Source organism: Schistocerca americana, chromosome 1 (assembly GCF_021461395.2).
Source record: "Schistocerca americana isolate TAMUIC-IGC-003095 chromosome 1, iqSchAmer2.1, whole genome shotgun sequence".
Classification (NCBI taxonomy): Eukaryota; Metazoa; Arthropoda; class Insecta; order Orthoptera; family Acrididae; genus Schistocerca; species Schistocerca americana.
Genome location: NC_060119.1, coordinates 1159855917 through 1159876966, shown reverse-complemented (window position 1 = coordinate 1159876966; position 21050 = coordinate 1159855917). Strand labels below are relative to the sequence as shown.

At 43.2% G+C, this 21050-nt stretch overlaps 1 protein-coding gene across 1 annotated transcript in view; it reads left to right on the top strand.

The window, feature by feature from the left end:
• The window catches only part of LOC124597728, a 151445-nt gene that overhangs the window by 68180 nt on the left and 62215 nt on the right, over positions 1-21050 (top strand). The window contains exon 3 of the mRNA XM_047135956.1: positions 1253-1440. Within this exon, the coding sequence (XP_046991912.1) occupies positions 1253-1440 (188 nt within the window). The remainder of the gene's footprint in view (positions 1-1252; positions 1441-21050) is intronic.

Sequence of the window (21050 nt, the reverse complement as noted above, 5' to 3'; positions counted from 1 at the left end):
AAGCGAAAAAAGTGGTCCAACTAAAAGATTCATATTTCTTTACGTACTACACGAATATGTAATAAAAAATGGGGGTTCGTATTTGAAAAAAAGTCTGTTGATATCCGTTTGACTTATGGCAGTGCCATCTAGCGGGCCAACCATAGCGCCATTTGGTTTCCCCCTTCAAACTAGACGAGTTTCGTTGTTTGTAGTTTTTTCTTTTGATGCTTATTTCGTGAAATATTTGGCCCGGTCACTATCAATACACTGTAAATAGTATCGTTCCAATCACAGTTCCTTGAAGCACTCGGAAAATTAAATTTGCATCTGTCGATTTTGTTCCGTTAAGAGCGACCTGTTAAGTTCTACATGCAAGAAAGCCTTGAATCCACTCGGAAATCTGGACCGATACTCGTAAGCTCGTTTGTTTTTACATTACACGGCAGTGCGGGACGGTGTCAACTACCTACCTGAAGTCAACGAACACGGCATCAACTTCAGCGCAGTTGTCTACAGGACTATGGATCTCATGGAGGGGCAGAGCGAGTTGAGTTTAGCAAGATCTTTATCTGCGGATTCCTCGTTGATTTTTATAGAGCTGATTTGCCACAGCTGCACAGTTCACAAACGTATCTAAATTTCAAATTTTCACATGGACAACACCAGGAAGATGAGGGGTTGGGTTTGTTTGGGGGAAGAGACCAAACATCGAGGTCATCGGTCTCATCAGATTAGGGAAGGAAGTCAGCCGTGCCCTTTCAAAGGAACCATCCCGTCATTTTCCTGGAGCGATTTAGGGACATCACGGAAAACCTAAATCAGGATGGACGGACGCGGGATTGAACCGTCGTCCTCCCGAATAGGAAGATGAGTGCACAAATTCCACAACGTATGCGTGTGTAGAGGGCGCCGGGGACCTGGAGGATGGGTGGTGATGGGCATCCAGCCACCGTCTACCACTAACAATATTTCCAAATCCTGCGTAACGTGCCGACCACACGAAGACAGGGGATAAGGCCAGGAAGAAGGACGAGAAGAAAGATCAAGGGCAATGTAGCCTCAAGTATGGGATGAAAATGCTTCCTGTTCACGTCCAGGATTCCTTGAGTCGGTACGTCGCAGTTCGGCACCTGCTGGTGACGTGTATCGGGTCCGTGTCGAGCACCACGCACAGTGCTTGCCAGCGAAGTGGTGCCATAAGCTCCCTACAACAGCACAGCACACTCCTCTGTTAGACTTTTGACGTGTGCCACACAAACGGCCGCGGCAGCCACGCGCCGCTGGCGGGAAAGCGCCGGCGCTCTGCTGTTTTTGCGGCCGCCCCCCGCCCCCGCCCGCCCGCGCTATAAAGCGGCGCTGCCGCCGCCCGCCGCCACTCTGCTCCGAGATGCGCGCCACGCCCATCGCAGCTGCTCTCGTGAGTACCACCATACGTCACATCACCTCACCTCTCTACTGGTCCTGCGTTTCGTCTCTCTGCACCAGCATTTGCTCTCTCTCTCTGGTACCTTCATCAGTAGCTACTGCTATCGTTCGGTTCATGAAGTAATCTGAGTGAAATAATGTGCCATTCCTCAAGAACAAATGTCGCTTATAACTGACGGAGTAGAAATGACGCCTTGTATTGGCACGGTGACGGGAACAGTAATTAAGCTGCCTTTGAAGTTTGCAGCATTCTTCAGACAAATTGAGCTCTGATAGGACAGAATGGTTAGAATTTAAGCTACCGTCGAAATTGTAATCTTTAGAGACGCCGCATAAGCTGGTGTTCACGTCTTGTAGGAAAATCGTGCAAAATCCATTTTCGATGTCGGACCAGGAATTTGAATTTGAAAGCGGTACATGTAGCATTGCTCTCATGGTTAGACTTAAGGGTGTTTGCACAGTCTTTGAGAGTTGCAAGCAAGGGAGGTCCTCTGTCACTTTGATTTGTATCAATAGTCTGCAAGCTACATTTCAGTGTGTGGTGGAGAGTATTTCTGGTATTACTGTCTTTTCCCCCTTCCTTGATCCACTCGTGAATGGTCCGTGAGAAGAATGTTTGCCGATGACTTACGTATGAGCTCTAATTTCTTCGAGTTTCTAGTCGTGGTCATTTCGCGAGAGTTATATGGGGGGAGATATCATGTTGCCCGGCTCTTCTTGAAAAATAAGCACCCGGAGTTTTAACAGGAAGCACCTCCGTCATGCGCAATGCTTTTCTCGTGGCTCGAGACACTGGAGTTTTTTCAGCATATCCGTGAAACTCCCGCACCGATTGAAAGATCCCGTGATGAAAAGAGTCGCTTGTCGTTCTATCGTGAGCTCTTATGTCAATGCTTCTATTGACAGGTCTGTTTCCGGTTTGGAACCGCGCAACCGCTACGGTCGCAGGTTCGAATCCTGCCTCGGGCATGGATGTGTGTGACGTCCTTAGGTTAGTTAGGTTTAACTAGTTCTAGGGGACTAATGACCTCAGAAGTTAAGTTCCATAGTGCTCAGAGCTATTTGAACCGGTTGCGCGAAATCTGCAGTTAGTGGAGCAGATTCTAAATTCGCTGTGGTGTTGCTTTTTAGTGTAGACAGTAATTGGAAAGAAGTGACTCGATTGTTCGTACATTTTTTAAGTTAAGCACAACCTAGAAACTATTTATAGCGTTTGTTGCCTCTGTGCCATACAGATATATCATCCTTAAAAAGTATGATTAAATTCTGCAGTCATTTTGATTCCGTCCTGTCTAGTTTATAACACTTTCTGTGCTTTATGAGAACGCACCCAGAAGTAAACTATGCTAGTGGTAAGGAAACGTAATTAAATCAACAGTTTCCTGACGCTTTCTGTGGCTTCGTATTAAAATGGCATAAGTACCCGACTTAACAGGGGAAAAGTCATATTCAGAAGCTTGAGACAGAAGTAGTTACAATTTTCCCATTCCCACCACAAGTAACGAAGTTACACAAGAGTTTCATTATGTAAGTATGCAACAAAATGTCTCTGGTCTAGGAAAATATAGGACAAATACTGTCGAAATTGGGATCTTGCAGAGTGGAGATACTACACTGACATTTTTCAACAGTTAACGAAGCAACTTTTCTTGTTTATTTAGCCAGCAGAATCGTCGCTATGGTCCTGACATCAGCTAACAGTGTGAGTAGTGCTACGTTATGAAACAAGTGTGAACTGTGTGGACCATGTAGGCATTGCCGGGGGTGAGAAACGAATGAAACGTGCAGCACTAGCTTTGGACTTTATCAAATAACTTCTTTGTAGAACAGTATAGTAGACTAGTGATAAACCGAACGAGGCAGTGCCGTTTTAAACATAATTGCCTCTTATTCGAGAATATGGAGGCTCCGATTTTCATCCGGGGTCTTCATTCAGTTATTCCGTGGTTTCCCTAAATTACTTCAGAAAATACGGGGATCATTCGTACTGTACGGTCACGGCCCACTACCTGTCCCACCCTTGCCAAACTAGACCCATAAGTATGTAAATGTCTTTATATGTGAATTCGTTATTTTTATTGTTGTCAAATTTTAACACCGACATATGTCCAAGAACTCTGTAAAAGTGATCTGCGGTGAATAAAACTACTACTACTACTGCTATTACTGATACGCCTCCCAAGAACAAAACACTCACTAAGTGAACAACACACATCAGATACTTAACAAGATTTGCACTGATTTTCTATACTTTGGGTGTGTCTCATGAAAGTGTAATTGGACTGCTACTACTGACGGGGGGTACATCAACTACACAGTGTCGACAACACTCCTTAGTTTCACAGATGTTGACTCTGTGTTAACTATAGAAATATACACATTAACGGAGACAGGCTTTGACAACATGTAGAAATTAAAAACGAAGTTGTATTCATCTGTCCTTCGCTAAAGGGAAAAACTTAGCCGTACCTGGTTGTAGGGTTAGCGAATCATAAATGGAGCCTTACTTTCCTACAAATTACTGTGACTGACGATGTGCTGATGCGCATTAATCGCGTAAGTCAGCAGCAGATTAGTAGCGGCTACAGTTGGATGAACTCTGAGGAGCTGCTGTGCGGTAACGGGAAAGAGAGCTTAAAGTCAACCGTTTGGGTTCATCAGTAGTTCAGTTTAAATTTTCGTCGTCTGTTTCATATTGAAAGGACACTCCAGTAGTGACTGTCGGAGGCTTAATACAAACGTGTAACGTATAAATTCAGAAAACTGTGGTGGGGCATATGTTCGAACGAGTGCATACTATCGGCCAAAAACCAGTTTCCGTAGCCGAGATAACGCACTCTTGTAAACTGATACAAAAGTAGTAGTTATCTCGTTCAAATCCTGCTGTTGTGGTTGTGGTCGTCAGTCCAGAGACTGGTTTGATGCAGCTCTCCATGTTACTCTATCCTGTGTAATCGTCTTCATCTCCGAGTAACTACTGCAACCTACATCCTTCTGAAACTGTTTAGCCTCCACGCTGCCCTTCATTACTAAATTGGTGCTCCCTTGACGCCTCAGAACATGGCCTACCAACCGATCCCTTCTTCTAGTTAAGTTGTGCCAGAAATTCCTCTTCTCCCCAATTCTATTCAGTACCTCATCATTAGTTACGCAATCTACCCATCTAATCTTCGATGGCCGGAGTGGCTAAGCGGTTTTAGATGTTACAATCTGGAACTGCGCGACCGCTACGGTCTCAGGTTCGAATCCTGCCTCGGGCATGGATGTGTGTGAAGTCCTTAGGTTAGTCAGGTTTAAGTAGTTCTAAGTTCTAGGGGACTGATGACCTCAGAAATTAAATCCCATAGTGCTCAGAGCCATTTGAACCATTTTTGAACCATCTAATCTTCAGAATTCTTCTGTAGCACAACATTTCGAAAGCTTCTATTCTCTTCTTTTCCAGACCAGTTATCAGTTCACTTCCATACACGGCTACACTCCATACAAATACTTTCAGAAAAGAGTTCATGACACTTTAACCTATATTCGATGTTGAAAAATTTCTCTTCTTCAGGAACGCTTTGCTTGCCGTTGCCAGTCTACAGTTTGTATCCTCTCTGCTTCGATGATCATCAGTTATTTTGCTCCCCAAATAGCAACACTCATTTACAACTTTAAGCGTCTCATTTCCTAATCTAATTCCCGCAGCAATACCCGATTTAATTCGACTACATTCCATTATACTGTACAGTATAATGCGGGTAAAGTTTGGCTCTGTTTCTCACGCGTGGACACGGTGATGGCGACAATTTAAAATCACGTTGACTGCAAGTTCGTGGGTCCTCCATTACGAAAGTACGTTTGTGTCTTGTTCGTACGCGCTTCGTTAGATACCAGTGATAATCTTCAGGGTGGATCCCGCAGTCTTCAGGATCGGGATGTGCAGTCCAAAGGGCATAGTACACAAAGAGCGCAGCCTGCCAAATGTAACTGTAACGTTTGGCGGGCGGGAAAAATTCCCAGTCCGATTGTAATAAATGTGATGTCATGATTTTTCCAGGCGCCGTACTGGTGAAGAGGGCCAGTGTCTTTCACGTCCATTTCCAAATGACATTTTGGCCCCGACACAAGAATCGATGTTCTGTAATACCGGGAATTTGAGAATGATTGTAGAGAGGGCTCTGTGGACGTTTGGCTCTGTTTCTCACGCGTGGACACGGTGATGGTGACAATTTCAAATCACGTTGACTGCACGTTCATGGGTCCTCCATACCGTGGGAAAATTGAGCTACCGAACTTGGTTGCCAAGAGGTGCGGCGGACGAGGACGAAGCAAAGTGTTGTATACATGAATGACGTAAGGCTGCTAAGCACTTTATCGGCAGCCACAGAGTCTGGTACTATACCGCTGATTCCAGAGGATGGTTGGCGACGACGCAATCAAACGGTGCTGGACTTTTTTACCTCATGCCTTGCATTACATTAAATTCGTTTGTTGAGGATGAGATATTGTGTTGAAGGAGGTTAGGATGATCTGCATGTCACTCTACATATCGTAAATGTTTCCTAACGACGTCACTTTCATGTTCACAACTGCGTCGTCTGCTAACGGCTTGATAGACGCCTGGAGCTACGGACGTCTACCAAGTCATTTATATGTACAGTGCTCAGAATAGTTTTCCGCCTTCCGCATTTCGCATATAGGTCACTGGTGTGACCTATTCTTGAGTACTTCACGAGTGTTTGGGATCCGTACCAGGTCGGATTGAAGGGAGACATCAAAGCAAATCAGAGGTGGGTTGCCAGATTTGTTAGCGGCAGGTTCGAACAACACGTAAGTAATACTGGAATACGTCGAGAACTCAAATGGGAATCGCTGGAGGGAAGGCGACGTTCTTTCCGAGAAACGCTGTTGAGAAAATTTAGAGAACAGGCATTTGAAGCTGACTGCCGAACAATTCTCCTGATGCCAACATACATTGCGCATAAGGACCACGAAGATAAGATTCGAGACATTAGGGCTCATACGGAGGCACATAGACGTTTTTCGCTCTATTTGCGAGTGGAACAGGAGGGGAAATGATAGTAGTGGTACAGGGTACCCTCCGCCACGCACCGTACGGTGGCTTGCGGAGTATCTGTATAGATGTAGAGGAGACCAGTACGCTATGTGCCGGCATTGCGCTTCACCCCCTCCCTTCTCGCATTAGCATACAATACAAACACAATACCACACTCTTCGCACACACCTAGTACACCCACCTACACTGCACAAATACACATCAGACAGCACTACGTATGGAGAAAGAAACCCCTTATGACTAGGCGTCACTACCCACACCCCTTGCGGTCTCTCAGCTAAGAATGCCACTTACCTTTTTAGTGGAACAGTGGAGTCAGTGAATGAAGTGGAACAATCATGTAAATTTACTCGTAACCATACGATGCCACTTAGACATAGTGGGAGAATCCTTAGAGAGTATAATTCATGCATGAAAGGGGTCGCTTAAGAAACCTTGTTTCGGCCAATTTCTTAGTCTTGTCTTGAATACTTACGAAGCTGTGTTAACTGAACCGACAAAGAAGATTCGAAGGGGAATTGTGCAGTTCGTAAAGGGTGCGTTTACTAAAGATGATAGTGTTATAGAAATCTGAACTACCTAAAAGGCGTTCTGTAGTGCGGAGAGTCTTACGTATTTACAAGAGGCTACACTAAAGAGACGACAAATACTTTACTTTTCTTTGAAATGAATCCCTTGGGAAGAACACTTCCGAACTCCTGCCGTTCTCGCTCTTTCCGAACTTCTTCTTCGTCTTGTCATGACGGATTGTTAAACTCTACTCTCCTTTCTTTTGCTAGCGAGCAATTACCTGTGGGTCCTAATAATTCCAGACGCGCCTATTCCAACTGTAAACTTAACCGACACTACGATAGTAGACCTCGTCTGTGAAGAACACATGTATGTAGTGGGCATCAACACTAGCATTTTTTTTATAAGCTTCGCAAATTTATAGGGGTGTGGACTCGGCTGATCCCGGAATCTGAACCTTTCGGCACTTTTAGATTGTACTCCAGCGATACCCTCCATACTATTACGTGTCGTTTACACGTAGAGCGGACCACAGCACGCATATTGGTTGAAGGTACGTGGCTAAACTGTTCTAAAAAAAAGCAGCCTCAAAATACGATGGTCTCAAACTGTATCGTACTTTTCCACCACTCTCTGGCTCAGGAGGAAGATACCATGTTCCTCGATAAAGTATTAACGAAATGCAACAAAGGTACGTTGATGTGGATGTCTGCAGTTAGAAACCCGACAAGTCACTCTCACATTCCTAATTCTTTAAACAGTCGAACTCCCATGTGTAAGAGGAGTCCGTTTTAAGAAAAGATGGTTGCTCACGTATCTCAATTTTTATGGCGTCATATGTCGTGAAAGTCCTTTCAGTGATATACACCGTGTCGTCAAAAGTGTCCGAACACCTGGCTGAAAATGACTTACAAGTTCGTGGCGCCCTCCATCGGTAATGCTGGAATTCAATATGGTGTGGCCGACCCTTAGCCTCGATGACAGCTCCCAATCTGCAGCCAAACGTTCAATAAGGTGCTGGAAAGTTTCTTGGGGAATTGCAGCCCACTCTTCACGGAGTGCTACACTGAGGAGAGGTATCGATGTCGGTCGGTGAGGCCTGGCACGAAGTCTGCGTTCCAAAACATCCCAAAGGTGTTCTATAGGATTCAGGTCAGGACTCTGTGCACGCCAGTCCATTACAGGGATGTTATTGCTGTGTAACTACTCCGCCGTAGGCAGTGCATTGTGATCAGGTGCTCGATCGTGTTGAAAGATGCAATCGCGATCTCCGAATTGCTCTTCAACAGTGGGAAACAAGAAGGTGCTTAAAACATCAATGTAGACCTGTGCTGTGATAGTGCCACTCAAAACAACAAGGGGTGCAAGCCCCCTCCATGAAAAACACGACCACATCATAACACCACCGCCTCCGAATTTTACTGTTGGCACTACACACGCTGGCAGATTACATTCCTCGGGCTTTCGCCCTACCCACACCCTGCCATCCGATCACCACATCGTGTATCGTGATTCGGCACTGCACACAACGTTTTTCCACTGTTCAATCGTCCAATCTTTACGCTCCTTACGCCAAGCGAGGCGTCGTTTGGCATTTATCGGCGTGATGTGTGGATTATGAACAGCCGCTCGACAATGAAATCCGTTTTCTCAACTCCCGCCTAACTGTCATAGTACTTACAGTTTGGAATTCCTGTGTGATGATCTGGATAGATGTCTGCCTGTTACACATTACGACCCTTTTCAACTGTCGGCAGTCTCTGTCAGTCAACAGACGAGGTCGGCCCGTACGCTTTCGTGCTGCACGTGTTCCTTCACGTGTCGACTTCACTACCACATCGGAAACAGTGGACCTAGGTATGTTTAGGAGTGTGGAAATCTCGCGCACAGACATATGAGATGACACCCAATGACCTGACCACGTTCCAAGTCCGTGAGTTCCGCAGAGCCCCCCATTCTGCTCTCTCACGATGTCTAATGACACTGAGCTTGCTGAAATGGAGTATCTGGCTGTAGGTGGCAGCACAATGCACCTAAGTTTCCGGATACTTTTTATAACAAATTGTATGTGGACATTGTCTGTAAAATGTGTTGTGAATATAGTTAGTAGTAAAGGAGTGATATATTAAAACGTCATACCTGTTAGAAGTCGTTAAGTGCTCTCAGTCAGAAATACTGCGTGAATATGGTCCGGGTAATTTATTACGGGCCTCAAAACATATACGTAGTTTTTAATTTTAACATTTGACTTACTGTGCTAAACCTTTCATTTAAAATTATACCTGTTAATGACTGGATTATGAAAGGATTTTAAATTTTTAAATCCGTCCATCCGACTGCCACAGAACATGGCGTGATTCATCAGTGTACATCACTCGTTTCCAGTCATCCACTGTCCAGGGCCGCCTCTCTTTACACCACCTGAAGCGTCGCTAAGTATCGACTACAGAAATGTTTGGCTTGGGAGGAGATGCACGCGATTGCAGGCCATTCTTTTTAACTCCATAGGAACAATCATTGTGCTAGCCCGAAGGAAAGAGCATTAGGGGTTAACGTCCCGTCGACATGGAGATCGTTAGAGACGGAGCCCAAGCTCGGATGGTTCCAAGGACGTGGAAGGAAACCGGCTCTGCCGTTTCGGAGGAACCATCCCAGCATTTGCCTGGAGCGATTTAGGGAATTCAAGGAAAACGAAAATCTGGATGACCGGATGCGGATTTGAACCGTCGACCCCTCTAATGTGAGTTCTCAGTAGCAACCATAGCGCCACCTCGCTCGGAGAAAACGAACCCCTGTATCTTTCCGTGCGAGCTCTGATTTCCCTTATTTTATTATAATGATCGTTTCTCCCTACGTAGATAGGCGTCTTCAAAATATTTTCGCATTTGTAAGAGGAAGTTGGTGATTGAAATTTCGTGAAAAGATTCCGCCGCCACGAAACACGCCTTTGTTGTAATGACGTCCACCCCAAGTCCTGTATCACGTCAGTGACACTGTCTCCCCTATTTCTCAATAATACAAAACGTGCTTCTCGTCCTCGAACGTTCTCGGTGTACTGCGTTAAGCCTATACCAGACCGAGCAGCAGTACTCCAAAACAGGACGGACAAGCGTAGTGTAGGCGGCCTCTTTAGTAGATCTGTTACATTTTCTAAGTGTTCTGTGAATACAGCGCAGACTTTGGTTAGCCATCCTCACAACATTTTCTATGTGTTCTTTCCTATTTAAGTTGTACATAATTCTAAATCCAAGGCATTTAGCTGAATTTACGCTTTTAGATTTTACTGATTTATCTTGTAACCAAAGTTTAACGGATTCCTTTTAGCACTCATGTCGATGACCTCACACTTTTCATTATTTAGGGTCAGTTGCCAATTTTCGCACTATTCTGATATCTTTTCTAAACCGATTTGCAATTTGTTCTTCTGACGACAACACTAGACGATAAACGACAGCAGCGTCTGCAAACAACCTAACAAGGCTGCTCAGATTGTCTCCTAAATCGTTTATATAGATAAGGAACAGCAAGGGGGCCTCCAGCACTACCTTGGGGAACGCAAGAAATCACTTTTGTTTTGTTCGATGAATTTCCGTCGATTAATACAAACTGTGACCTCGCTCACAGGAAATCACGAAACCAGTCACATAACTGAGACGATATTCCAAAAGCAAGCAATTTCACTACAAGTCGATTATGCGGTACAGTGTCAAAATCCTTCTGGAAATCTAGAAATACGGAATCAATTAGAAATTCCTTGTCAATAGCGCTCAGCACTTCGTGTGTGTAAAGAGATGGTTGTGTTTCACAAGAACGATGTTTTCTAAATCCTTGACGACGGTCTGACAATAGACCGTTCTCTTCGAGACAATTCGTAATGTTCGAACGTACTGGTAATCATTGTGCTAGCTGATAGAGCAATTCAGGAATGACTTCTTCCGGTGATTTCATGCCGGTTTCATATGAAGTTCGTCTGGTCTTGGTTTTTCTGTGGTTTGTTTCTTCGCGTTACCGCTTCACAGGAGTACACTTCCGCAGCTGTTGAAGGTTGAAGTGCTCCTGATATAACAGCCAATGACTAGTCCACGTTCGAAGCACTGAGATCTCTTGACCGACCGATACTGCTTCTCTGTATACTCGTACAACACAACACTCCCCGTCTCCTTTTACCCTGGCACGTGCGCCTGCCGTGATATCTGGTCGTCAGTTCTGCACCACGTATGGGTGGCCGGATAGTTTTGATCAGCTAGTGATTCGGGGTATGGGACCAAACAGCAATGTCATCGGTTCCATTGGATTAGGGACGGACTGGGAAGAAAGTCGGCCCATTGGATTAGGGACGGACTGGGAAGAAAGTCGGCCGTACCCTTTCAAAGGAACCATCCCGGCATTTGCCTGAAGCTCTTTAGGGTTTGAACACCCCCCCCCCCCCCCCTAATGCGAGTCCAGTGTGCTAAACACTGCACCACTGCGCCAACTAGCTCGGCGATTAGCTATTGCAGATGAAGATAGACAGTTGTCCTCCGGTACATGTCACATGTCGTTATTGTTCGCAGATGTTCTTCGACTACTGAACTACCGTGTTCTCCAGTACAGTACTACAGACCACTGGCGATACACCATCATATGTGGTTGTAGTGAAGTCTGAAGACTTCACTGCTTTTGAAAAATCTTTGGCATTATTAACTGGTGTGTCACTTACCTGTAGAGCTTCATACAACAAATAAATGATGAAGGATTGTATCTAAAGTGCAACCGTTTCGTGTCCGTCACTACGAGAAGTACATGTTGTGTAATATTGGTTTCATAATACCAGTAGCAACGATGGAGGAAAGGTATAAGGTCTGATGATCAGGAACTTCACATCATCATCGTCTTACCGGCCAAATCTAGGCGACAAAACTGTGTGTTCCTGGGAGAGCTACAGTCAGCTCAAAAATGTTCAAATATGTGTGAATTCCTAAGGGACCAAACTGCTGAGGTCATCGGTCCCTAGACTTACACACTACTTGAACTAACATATGCTAAGAAGAAAATACACACACCCATGTCCGAGGGAGGATTCGAACCTCCGGCGGGAGGGGCCGCGCAATCCGTGACATGGCGCCTCAAACCACGCGGTCACTTCGCGCAGCTCCCGTCAGCTACCTCACACTCGACCACCACTGTGTTAACGTACCTTAATTATCTCAGCTACGGTACCATATATCTCCCAATCTCATTGTGTTTTCATGCTTCAAATACTTTCTCAGAAGGATCAATCGGCTCTGGTATTTCACAATTTTTTAAGATCCCAGGCGGTGTACTCTGTCATAGGCTTTGCAGAAAACGTGCATACTGAAAATTCATTTCTTTTGCTAGAGTCACCGCACGATGACTATCAGATACGTAATTGGTTTTCCTGCTTAAACCTCTAAGCGACCGCAACTTCAGTTCAAAACTTACTCCTCTAAAAACAACACCAATCTGGACGGAGTCGAAAGGTGTACTATCAAAAACTGTAATTAATATTAGCCTAGTGAAAGACGTACAGAAAAGTGTAAACCTCTATCTCTCACAATATCATTGTTACCCATCCTTTTTCTCTAAAATAGCAAGGCAATCTAGTGACACCTTACTATCGTTATCATAAAATCTTATATGTAGCCACATAACTTGTATTATGGAAACCATTCTTCCGACATGACACTATCCTGATACCGAAAAAAGAAACAGAAACTAACTACTCTTCCCATAATTTATGAAAAATCAGTTCTCTAGTATCTGACTGAGACTTTTTTAAAAATAACCTCTAACGTGTCCTAACAGTTACAGTGAAATGCTCCTGCGCGCAACAGATGACTTACCTCGACTTGCCGCTGCAACTGCATAAATATGTTGTATCCAGGCACGTGCTAAAATAACTCAGAAGAAATACTACGATCCAAGCAGAGAGCAATGCATGGTCAGAACTACTGTTTTGTTTTTATAGAAATTAAACAATCAGGAGATGTTTACTAAACAAGCCTTAGGCATAGTAGAAAAATGATAGGAATCAATACAAACGTTTAATTTACTTTATTCTGAAAACTAAAGGTTCATGCACTGAAAAACTTCACTCAAACCTTTCTTTTCCTTGGACAGTTTGATTAGCAAAAACTTTGATTATTTCACAATGTCTTAATCAATAAACATGTATCCGGTCACAACAGAGATGTGAATATTACTTTTAGTGTATGCATACACAAATCTGACAAAATCTGTCCATTGCGCAAGCAAGCAGAAATTACAGGCAGCAAAAAACAAGGCAAATTACCAAAAATCCACGTTTAATACAAAAATCTCCTCCTCCGGGCAGGATGCGGCCTCTCATCATGCGCCTTCTCTCCATGCCACACTGCGTTCAACTACCAACAACCACTGTTCTCTCGCTATCACTCGCGATAATAATATCTCAGACTCAGACTTTGTGTATGTGCGCAACACCAGAATCAGCAGCCAACTTTCCAAAAAACTGAGCGTCCAACTTTCAGAGTACAAGAAAGGGAAAAGATCAATGCGCCCAGGAAGATGCCTCAAACTACTCACCGAATAACGGCGCCAAACGAAATGCACATTTAAAAGCTTTAGAAATGTTTCACAGCAGGGGAAAAGGGATTAATGTGTTGCACACTCGCAGCGAAGTCAATGGCCGCATGTATGAGCCAATTAGCAGTGTGCTGTAGTCGGAATTATTTTAACAGTTGGAATGCTCGAAAAAAAAATGCTGTTGTAGGGCTGGGCTTTCTACCGAAATTATGGCTTACTTGGAATCCACTCATGTGTAACTGAGGCCGCTGGGACATCTGGGAGAACTCTCGCCAATTGCCTTCCGGTTCTGGGCGTGACTTGGGGGTTCGCTGCCGTCGCACTTGGGCACGCCTGGGGAGTGCGGTCTATCGCGCTTCTTGTCGTAGCGACCACTTTCTGCCCTGCCTCGGCTTCTGCTTTCATTTCCCGTCGTTTTGCAGTCCACCCTGCCTAGCACTCTCTCCTGTCACCAAGCCAAAGAAACGCTGCTCCTTTCTCAGCGCCGAGCTTCAGTTCCTAATACCTCACTTAATAGTGTTTCTGACTTTTCTCATAAGCTAAAATTCTTCCTCGGTTCTGTTTCTGACGTAATATAACTCGAAAATAGGACCTGATATAGGGCTATAAATCTCTCCTGAAAACTATTATTTAGCGTATACCGGAAACTTTTTTCTACCGCCAGGAATCAAAATGCATGTGGGGCAAAAAAAGCAAAGGTTGCATCACCCTATCGACACTGTCTCAGAAACAAATTATTATTAGCTCCAATCACCCGGCCGGCCGAAGTGGCCGTGCGGTTAAAGGCGCTGCAGTCTGGATCCGAAAGACCGCTACGGTCGCAGGTTCGAATCCTGCCTCGGGCATGGTTGTTTGTGATGTCCTTAGGTTAGTTAGGTTTAACTAGTTCTAAGTTCTAGGGGACTAATGACCTCAGCAGTTGAGTCCCATAGTGCTCAGTGCCATTTGGACCAATCACCCGGCACCGAACAAGGTCTTCGGTAGATTTCCTTTGGTTACCAGTCGAATACCAGAACTGGGAATGTCCTCCCAAATATTCTCACTTGATTTGTTTGAAAAGAACCCAGTCCTACAACAGTCCATCCCCTATAATCATGGGTGGAAAAAGAAAAAAAGGAACAAAAATAAGGAAAAGGAGCATAGATGCCAAGAGAAGAAGGGCAGCGAAGGAAATCGACAGTGTTCTTGTTTCAGAATCTGAATTAATAATTACCAAGATGTACCCTTACTGAATGTGCAGTCTTATTGTAGGTGACCCTAAATAATTTGAAGTAAGTACATTTATACCTTTATTATCGCCTCTTGTTCGTACAAAATTTATCAGAAAGTAGTAACAAACTTTCACGAAATCTAATTCCAGGTAATTCTGTACCTATTTGTTAACGCCGTTGATTTTTATGCAGTCATTTTTACAAGATCCAAGAGATTCACCCTGCTCCTCACAAATTAATGTTTGGAGAGAACAGCATTTAGATCGTACTGGAGACGTCAGCGATATTTTTGAAATAGGTTTCTGTCCAATATAATTTCAGTAAGAAAATACTGGTTCAGATCCACAAGATGGGCAATAATGAAAATAAGTCGAAAAGCTGTACAGATTACGTCAGAATTAAAACGTATAAGATACACTGCTGTCATACCATATGAAAGGAGCACTATTTCACGTCCAACTACTTTGAGAAAAGCATTTTGTCAATGGATATGACTGACAAGCGTCAATCTTATAATTGCTATTCTCATGGTGGGTAATAATTATTTATATGCTGTTCACTGATATCTATAGACACAATTAAAATGGGCAGTTTTAAATTTTCTTTGAATATGTCAATGTAAGATGAAAATGACATGAATATATGTAGTTTGAGAGGAACAGTACATTTTGCACCAACGTCATCAGCACGGATAACACACGGACCCGTGGCAACCCGTGCTGCTAACAAAATGTCCAGCCACATGTTGCCGAGGTTTCTCCGACCACGCTGCAGAACTTTCGCTGAAAAGACTTTACACATGCTCCATACTGTCCCAACCTCTGCTCATGGGATTTTCAAACTTCTGGAGCCCTGAAGGAAGGCACTGGTGGCCGTCGATTTGCTTCGAACAGGGCGCGCCTGGGTGCAACCATGGTTCTGCAGGCAGACGCAGACATTTTTCGATGAAGGTAGTGACCGCCTTGTCTCACAGTGGGATAAATGTATTAACAGTTATGGGAATTACTTTTGAAATAATAAACAGTTTAATTACTTTTTTCCCATGTGTCTCGTTTTTATTTGACTGCCCCTTGTATACGGACAGGGAAAGGTCGAGTAATGCGATGGGTGGTTGTAAAACATCACATGAAACAACCGGAACGGATCACCCGTGAGTTTCAAAGTGCTACCACTAGTCCGGCTGTGCGTAGGCAGCGGGGCAACTGAAAAGGATGTCATCGAATGGCAGGCAGCTCATAAGCCAGACATTTCTGTAATCAATGCAAAGCAACTCTTGAGGTTGTGAAAAGACCGACGCTTATCGACGCTGCAGTACCGGAAACAAGTGATTTTGAGTGATAAATCACGGTAAATCCGGTCGCAAGGCGATGGAAGGGTTTGGGTTTGACGAATGCGTGGAGAACTTTACCTGCCATCATGTGTATTGCCAACAGTATTTGGGTTTGAGGGTTCTAACGTCAGTTCATCCACCAGTCCCAACACCTTTTGGGTATGATCAAGTTCCAGTAGTCTTCTTCTACCCTAATGTATTTAAATTTCAACAAAGTGAAGAACGCGTAGCTGAATTAATTTGTACTTAGCTTTTTGGTGTTGTTGAAGTTTTGGTCGACGTCTCCAAAGCTGCTGCTGCTGCTTCTTGTGCCAGTTTATAAAAATGGGTTCTGGTAAGATGTTTGACATTTGCCCTTAAATAAAAAGTCTTGGCCATGATGTCATTTTCTAACAGATGGTTTACTTCCAAATTCTGATTACACTTTCACTACTGGTTGTAATAATCACATGTATTAGTGATGATAACAGTTTTTACTGCAACCCGCAAAACACATCCACTTCCTATCATCCGTGACAACCAAGGACGTCGTCTGGCTCAAGATGTCAAACACTCCGCATAACCTCCAGGATCAGGCTGGAGTTGTTATTCTGGAACTTTTTGGCAACCTTTTGACACAGGTTAATACTACTGCAAAAACCAGAAAAATCTAAAATTTACAGATTGAGAATAATGCTTACAGGAACTATTGGTAATTATTTACGGGAATATGACGTTAATAGCCGCGCGTTGTGGCCGTGTGGTTAGAGGCGCCATGTCACTGATCGTGCGAACCCTCTCGACGGAGGTTCGAGTCCTTCCTCGGGCATGGGTGTGAGTGTTGTCCTTAGCTTTAAGTTAGTTTAAGTAATGTGTAAGTCTAGGGACCGATGACCTCAGCAATTTTGTCCCTTAGGAATTCACACACATTTGAACATTTTGATTTTAATAATGTGTTCAAAGTGGTATACTTAATTTGACTTCGGCGTGTTTTCCACTCTGATTGTCAAAAGGCGTTTTCCAGTTTTGTTATTTTCTACAAATAGGTTACATCTGTTGTATATTCCATACCAGAATTTACAAATAATAAAAGTAATTTTGGTGTGAACAGCGATGCTTTTTAATTCAAATTTACGATGCAGTTTTCATGTTTGAAATTTATATATATTCTATTTTGGATAAGAATGACAAAAGCTAGGAAGCATTTCAGTTTCCCTGTCTCCTAAGTCTTAGAAGAGACATAGAGATCCAAAAGGTACTTTAATTAATTATCTAACATTATTCCACGATTTGTAATGTTCATATTTTGGTTTGTTACTGAAAATAACATGGCTTTTTCTATGATGTCAACGTTCAGAGGTATGTTTACGTGTAATATGCATTTTGTCTGTTTCAAGATTTATGTTTTCTCGAAAATTGTTTGGTTGCAAATTTGGTTGTAAATCTATATTGAACATAATTTTCGGTAAGGTGTAAAATCCAAATTGCATTTCTCGGCTATAGAACTTATAGGATGTCCACTGGTGTCAACTGTCGAAATGTCGTGTGATCGGATAGTAAAGATGAACTAGAAAGTTTTACTGAATGTACTGATACCATCTCGATAATGTTACAGGGGTTTTTCGTAGTTAGGGTGTTGTGAACTGATTGCACTTAAGGAAATGCTAAATGTGGAAGAATAAGGAGGCATTTACGGCATTGTGTACTGTGTACAACAGAAGAATAGTTAGAAAGTAGTGTATCCTGACATAAAGCAGCATCGGTGAGGCAATGGCTTGTGGAAGATAACATTCCTGAAATACACTGGCATGTCTAGAGTTCCGAACTGAACCCAGTGGACCGCCTTTGGGATGAGTTAGAACGTCGATTTCGTTTCAAGCTCCAGCGTTCAACATCACTACTTTCTCTGGTTTCTGCTCTTGAGGAATAACGGGCTGCCATTCGTCACAAACATTCAGGCACGGTACTGGAAGGCGAAGGTGAAGCGTAGACCCACCCAATAGTAACGTCCGCAATAGGTGTCGAATCCTTTGGTCAATTAGTGTACATCTGTCGGTTGAGAACGTAAAACCCAGGGACTCTTTTGATGTAATTTGAAGGAACCAAGCAACGTACCGGCTCGAGTTTTTACCGTCTTGTCTTTCCCAGTGTCAACGACAACATAAACACAACACTCTTCAGTGATGACGATTAACTTCCGGGATATAAAAAAATGTAGTCTGTATTACTTATTGTCTTTCACGGGCGTTGATAGTTCATTACATGATAAATATGTTGTCAAGCTCAGTGTCCTTGGATGTTCAACTTTTTTTGGGGGTCATCAATTTTCTGGCTGGTTTGATGCGGTCCACCAAGAATTCCTTTCCTGTGCCAACCTCTTCATCTCACAGAGGCACTTGCAACCTACATAATCAATTATTTCCTGTATTTATTCCAATATCTGTCTTCCTCTACAGTTTTTGCTCTCTACAGTTCCCTCTAGTACCATTGAAGTCATTCCCTCATGTCTTAACAGATGTCCTATCATCCTATCCTCTCATCTTGTCAGTGTTTTCCACATATTCGTTTCCACTCCGATTCTGCGCGACCACCTCATTCCTTGCCTTATCAGTTCATCTAATTTTCAGCATTCGCCTGTACCACTTCATCCCTTCTGTTCCGGTTTCCCCATAGAAAATGTTTCACTACCATAGAATGCTGTACTCTTCCTCGAATTAAGACTTCTCTTGACCGGGAATGCCCTTTTTGCCATTGCTAGTCTGCTTTCGATGTCCTCCTTTCTTCGTCCGTCATTGGTTACTTTACTGCCTACGTAGCTGAATTCCTTAACTTGATCTACTTCGTGACCATCAGTCCTGATGTTATATTTCTCGCTGTTCTCATTTCTTTCGTCTTTCTTCGATTTACTCTCAGTCCATATTCTGTACTCATTAGATTGTTCATTCAGTTCAGCAGATCGTGTAATTCTTCTTCACTTTCACTCGACATAGCAATGTCATAAGCGAATCGCATCATTGATATCCTTTCACCTTGAATTGTAATTCCACTCCCAAATCTTTCTTTTATTTCCATCATTGCTTCTTCGCTGTACAGATTGAACAGTAGGGGGGGAAAGACTACATTCCTGTCTTACACTGTTTTTAATCTGAGCACTTCGTTCTTGGTCGTCCACGCTCACTATTCCCTCTTTGCTCTTGTACGTATTGTATATTACCCGTTTCTCCCTATAGCTAACCCGTATTTTTCTCAGAATTTCGATCACCCTGCAACATTTTACATTGTCGAACCCTTTTTCCAGGTCGACAAATCCTATGAAAGTGTCTTGATTTTTTTTTGTCTTGCTTCCTTTATCAAGTTCACACTACCTACCATAACTGGGAAATCTGACCTTGAAAGTCATGTTGTAACAAATTACTTTCAATAAAATTTAATTCGTTTAGCGGCACATTACAAGTAGATTTTTCGCTTTAATTTCATACGTCACATTCGTTGGTACTAACATGGTGATTCAGTTTCTTTCCGCTACTGAATACTTTTTTTTAACCTCTCCGTTAAAGATCTTACGTGATATATTCCTCTGTTTAAATGCGCTGGCGTTTAGTAGCCTATCTCTGGTGACTAGTATGCAACATTCAAAAATCTGACAGAAAGCGACAACGTGCCGTCATCAGTTCTGACCTTAAGGATGTTGATAAAAATGTAGTACAGATACTAAACAGAAATGCTAATGTTCTTCGAACTGAATTGGCAATAACCGGAATAATGTGGGATTTTGCAACAAGATCACGAACAGCCATGAGTCGTTTGATATTACACAAACATTTAACATTAAGCAAGAACTGGTCAAACGCTATATTTGTGGGCCGTGAATTACGAGAAGTGGTATTTCCACTTCATTGAGAGCGGGTTCCGCCGTGTCCGTAAACCGCGACTGCACGCTTACGGCTGACAGATTTGCACGTATTGGAACCGAGGCGAGAGGAAAGCGAAGCCGATCAGCCAGCGGGAATTGTCCCAAGGCAGATATTGCGCCGCTGACGGTATTTACTGGCAAAGGCCGTATTGGCCTGACATTGCCTTCTTTTTAGACATGAGATTAGCGATAAACTTAACGCCAAAATTGGGGAACACGAAGTAGACAAAGTGAAGGGACCTTCTACCTTGGAAACAAAATTAACCCGAGGCGGACGCCAGCAAGGAAGTCATAAAAACAGACTAGCCCTGTCACAGAGATCATTCCTGTCCAAAAGAGTCATCAAGTATCAAACATCAGCCTTCAATTGGGGAAGAAATTTCTGAGAGTGCGTATACGTTTGGAGCACAGTATCGTATGGTAATGAAGCGTGGAATATGGTGAAACCAGAAAAGAATGGAAGTGTTTCAGATGCGATGGTATACAAGGATGTTTAAAGTTAGGTGAACTGATAAGAAATGAGGAGTTTCTCCGCAGAATCAACGAGGATTGAAAGAAGTGGAAAACGTTGACAAGAGGAGGAGTCGCTTTAATTGGACGTGTTTCAAGACATCACCATATAACTTCCTTGACGCCTGAGGCAATTGTACACGGTAAAAATTTGAGGGGAAGGCAAGATTGGACCAAATTAAACGAATAATTGAGGATGTAGTATTATTCTGAGATAAAGTGGTTGGAACAGGAGAGGAATTAGTGGCTGGCCGTAGGTTAGTCAGAAGACTGATGGAAATAGAACTTTTTTGTTTTACGGATTTTTGATCTAATGAAACCGATCACTATGTTTCTGTACTTATTTGTTATTGTTGATTCCATACTCTGCTTAAGATTAAATCAGTATGAAATTATATCTATGAATTACGCTGTGTACAGTTCCATTATACTTACACGTTCTTATTTCAAGTTTCAAATGTTTGTCAGTTTCACCCTTTAACGTGAATTGTCAAGTGTACTTTGTTTCTCAAAAACGCCGAAAAGTTATTGAAACAAACCGAGGCGCTAAAGAAGGGTTCGAAACAC